General features: G+C 44.1%; 1 protein-coding gene across 3 annotated transcripts in view; it reads right to left on the reverse strand.

The window, feature by feature from the left end:
- Positions 1-5,000, reverse strand: part of pcnx1 (pecanex 1) — a 28,933-nt gene that overhangs the window by 19,313 nt on the left and 4,620 nt on the right. For 2 of the 3 annotated variants that reach the window (XM_034302769.2, XM_034302767.2), the window contains exons 4-6: positions 3,617-3,653; positions 1,957-2,025; positions 1-958 (exon numbers count right to left, since the gene is read on the reverse strand). The exon at positions 1-958 is cut by the window's left edge and continues 506 nt beyond it. In XM_034302769.2, coding sequence (XP_034158660.2) covers positions 1-958; positions 1,957-2,025; positions 3,617-3,653 — 1,064 coding nt within the window. The remainder of the gene's footprint in view (positions 959-1,956; positions 2,026-3,616; positions 3,654-5,000) is intronic. The other variant, XM_034302768.2, reaches the window with a different exon arrangement.

Here is a 5,000-nt window from a genome sequence, read left to right on the forward strand (position 1 = left end):
CCGCTATGGCTGGCATCGGAGTGACTGGCTGATTTGGGCTTAGCGTCATCATGCTCCGCCTCCTTACAGAGGTGGGTGGAGTCTGCAGAGGCTTCTGGGCTCGTCCTTACCCCACTCTCTTCCTTTCTAAGCTCCTCCCCTTCGTGGCTGGTGGTTTGTGATGTGTTTTTTGGAGTTGTGGGTTCATTAGCATTAACTGCTTTTGGGCTAATTTCATTAGCATGAGGGTTTTTATTGCCCTCTCCTGAGGTTATGCTAGGTTCCGTTGTCCCGCCCTCGTCCAACGAGAGTGATATGAGACTCTCGACGTGGGTGGAGCTAGTCTGTTCACTATGCAGACTACTCAGCGTGCTGTGTGTGTCACGGTCCGTCCCACTGCAGTAACTCTCTGTCGAGCCGCTACTGCGTGTGCTCAGGCTTCGCAAACTTTCCACGCTTTTTTCCCCTCGTCTTTTCCTCCTGCTTCCACCTGAAATCCCCCCACGAAAACCCTCCACTTGGTACAGTCCAGATTCACCCTGACATTCGTCCCCCGTTTCTCTGGAAATGGACCGGGCCAGTTTGCGCCGTTCCCTTTTATGGTGCTTACAGCAGTCCAGTCCTGACGTGGAGGGGACGGCCGTGTCCGCGCTCTGTGGCGCCCCCTGTGGCCGGGGCGTGTCCAGTTCACACACCGGGTCGAGTCCACTACGCCGGGAAGGGGGGTAGAGGCCAAAGTCTGGGATGGAAGGATCGGGAAAGGCCGAGCTCGAAGTGCGAGGGAGGCCACGGGGACGAGACGAGTCTTTCCTGAAAGACTGGGAGTGGGCGGGGATTTCTGTGTCGCAGGAGGACAGTGATTGGCTGAAAGGGTGAGGGGTGGAGCTGTAGAGGTCCTGAGCCAACGAGGTGGAAGGCTGCATGGAGGCAAAGGAGTCGTTGGAGATGAGGCCGTAGATCTTAGGCTCTGATGTCAGATCTGAATGAAGGAAGGACACAAAGGTCAAAGGTCAAATATACAAATAAAGAGTGATTACACTGGGTACAGTATGGCAATAATATGTCTACACTGTTATTTACACTTGATTACGTTCCAGCAGGGATCACTGATTTAGAACAGCAGTTGCATTTTTGACTGAATTTACTTTAGAAAAAATAACATGTAAAAATAAAATAAAATAAGAAAATATATGTATTTCTAATGATTATTAGCTCTGGACTATCAAATATCTATATTCTCCCATGAGGTGATTCTTTAAGTGACTCTCATGCAATTCTCTTATGATTCCCAAATGATTCTTGTGTGATTCATATAGTTATTCTCATGTGATTCCCAAATGATTCTCTTATGATTCCCAAATGATTCTCATTTGATTCCCAAAATATTCTCATATGATTCCCAAATGATTCACAAGTGATTCCCAAATGATTCTAGTGTGATTCCCGAGTGATTCACAAGTGATTCCTGAGTGACTCTCATGTGATTCCTGAGTGATTCTCATGTGATTCCTGAGTGATTCACAAGTGATTCCTGAGTGATTCTCCTGTGATTCCTGAGTGATTCTCCTGTGATTCCTGAGTGATTCTCCTGTGATTCCTGAGTGATTCTCCTGTGATTCCTGAGTGATTCTCATTTGATTCCTGAGTGATTCTCATGTGATTCCTGAGTGACTCTCATGTGATTCCTGAGTGATTCACAAGTGATTCCTGAGTGATTCTCCTGTGATTCCTGAGTGACTCTCCTGTGATTCCTGAGTGACTCTCATGTGATTCCTGAGTGATTCTCATGTGATTCCCGAGTGACTCTCATGTGATTCCCGAGTGATTCACAAGTGATTCCCGAGTGATTCACAAGTGATTCCCGAGTGACTCTCATGTGATTCCCGAGTGAATCCTGCGTGCTTTCTCTGAAGGCTCTGGTGTGAGGTGATTGTCTCCAGTGGGAATGAGGAGGTTTATTAGAGAAAGAAATTACACCTTGTTCCTGGCTGCAGCTCGGAGCTAAACTCAGACTGAGGTCATCTGAGGTCTTTCCAACATCAGCTGCTGAGAGAGAGAGAGAGAGAGAGAGAAGGAGGATGGAGGGATCAGGAAGGTCAGAATTCATCACTTATTTATTCTTCTTCCTCCCACACACACACACACACACACACACACTGACACATCGCATTGGCAGAGTTATAACTAACACTAACACAAACACACTCTCTTTCACTCTCTCTCTCTCTCTCTCTCACACACACACACTCTCTCATTATAACTAACACACACACACACTCTCTTTCACTCTCTCTCTCTCTCTCTCTCACACACACACACTCTCTCATTATAACTAACACACACACACACTCTCTCTCACTCTCTCTCTCTCACACACACACACACACACTCTGACACATCGCATTGGCAGAGTTATAACTAACACACACACACACTCTCTTTCACTCTCTCTCTCTCTCACACACACACTCTCTCATTATAACTAACACACACACACACTCTCTCTCACTCTCTCTCTCTCTCACACACACACTCTCTCATTATAACTAACACACACACATACACACACTCTCTCTCACTCTCTCTCGCACACACACACACACTCTCATTATAACTAACACACACACACACACACACTCTCTCACTCTCTCTCGCACACACACACACACTCTCATTATAACTAACACACACACACACACACTCTCTCACTCTCTCTCGCACACACACACTCTCATTATAACTAACACACACACACACACACTCTCTCACTCTCTCTCGCACACACACACACACACTCTCATTATAACTAACACACACACACACACACTCTCTCACTCTCTCTCTCTCTCACACACACACACACACTCTCTCATTATAACTAACACACACACACATACACACACTCTCTCTCACTCTCTCTCGCACACACACACACACACACTCACACACACATCGCATCAGCAGAAGTATAACTAAAACTCACACACACACTGTCTCTTTCTTTCTCTCTCTCTCTCTGTCTCACACACACACTTTCTCTCAAACACACATACATACACACTCTCTCTCTCTCTCTCTCTGACACACACACTCTTAATAGAAAAACATCAACAATGTAATGTCTAAATTTGAAAGATTTACATGGAAGAATATTAGCGACACTCTAATCGTATTATTTTATTGTTAACACTACACTGATATCAGAGCCCTGTTCAGCCGAGGGTCAAATCCGACTGCATCGTCGGCCTGATCGTAAAATCCAATTACGTTTGAGACACGCGACATGAACATCTCTCTATCTCAGCCGAGATCAGACATTAGCACCAGATCAGAGATCAGTCTGCTCTGGGCCTCTGAGTCTCAGCAGATGTCTGACTGTTAGTGAAGAGCAAACTCGGCTGTCTATTAAACATGCAGCCAAGTCTGAATGTAAAAAATAAATAAATAAATAAATAAATAAACAACAGGAGGTTAATGTGACAAATCGAAACTGATCAGAGACTGTCCTAATAATGGGCGTGGCCTAATATTCTAATGAGCACTCATGATTGACAGCACTGTCTCTGACTGACCAGTGATGCTCTGTATCAGGTCATGTGACTTCAGATAAAAAATACTCCTGTTTAATGAGTCTCACCTTTTACTGCGGCTGGACCTCCACGAGAGGAAGTGATCTACACACACACACACACACACACACACACACACACACAGAGGAAATAAAATGAAGTACAGGGTTGTGATGATGTATCGGATTAACTGTACACCACGACGTAACGACATCACACGCTGCACTTTCTCTACAACATTCACAATAAACACTTTAACGTCTCACACACCTGCACACAGTTTTATCATCCACTCACAATCTAACTGTTCTTATTCAGAGGGACCTGACTAACACACACACACACACACACACACACACACACACACACACTGTAATGAGGTGTACAGGTTAGTGACAACGTGGACGGGGTCTCAGGGTCTCGGAGGACGACGGAGGGGAGCACTGTCCTAGAACACTGCACTCCTGAGATCTCTCTCTCTCTCACACACACACACACACACACACATATCCACTCTCTCACACACACACACACACACACACACATCCACTCACACACACACACACACACACGCACACACTGAGTAAGAACACTGATTCAGTTTCTCTTCTCTACTGTAAAATTTCTCTCACATAAATATTGATTACTGTAAATAAAAACCAAGTTCAGCTACGCTAACACACAACACACTAACACAACTCACTAAAATAACACGGTAACACAACACACTAACACAACACGGTAACACAACACACTAACACAACACGGTAACACAACACACTAATACAACACTTTAACTCATCACAACTCACTAACACAACACGGTAACACAACTCACTAACACAACACGGTAACACAACTCACTAAAACAACACGGTAACACAACACACTAATACAACACTTTAACTCAACATAATAACACGACATGCTATCACAACACGCTAACACACAACACTTTAACACAATATACTAACAGTCAACACTAACACACAACACTCTAATGTCCAATCATGTTTACTTTATCCCTGTCCCTCATTCTGTATTAAAACAGATAATAAACATTCAATAAATTAACACCCAATCCTGCACTTCCTGAAGAGAGAGAGAGAGAGAGAGAAGGAATGAAGCAAGGAAAGAAGTTAGAAAATAAGGAAGGACGCGATGGAGGAAAAATAGAAGAAAGGAATTTTGGAGGAAAGTTGGAAGGAAGGATGGAAAAAAGACAAATGACAAGAAAGAAAGAAAGAAAATGAGGGAGGAAGGAAGGAAAGAAGGAAAGAAGGAAGGGGAGAAAGAAAGAAATGATAAGAAAGAAAGAAAGAAAGAAATGATAAGAAAGAAAGAAAGAAAGAAATGATAAGAAAGAAAGAAAGAAAGAAAGAGATTGTGATGACTGTACTGTGTGTGCAGTTCCACTGAGCAGTGTGAGTTGAAGCGAGGCTGCTGATTGGT

The sequence above is a fragment of the Pangasianodon hypophthalmus genome, chromosome 3 (genome assembly GCF_027358585.1).
Source record: "Pangasianodon hypophthalmus isolate fPanHyp1 chromosome 3, fPanHyp1.pri, whole genome shotgun sequence".
Taxonomy (NCBI): Eukaryota; Metazoa; Chordata; class Actinopteri; order Siluriformes; family Pangasiidae; genus Pangasianodon; species Pangasianodon hypophthalmus.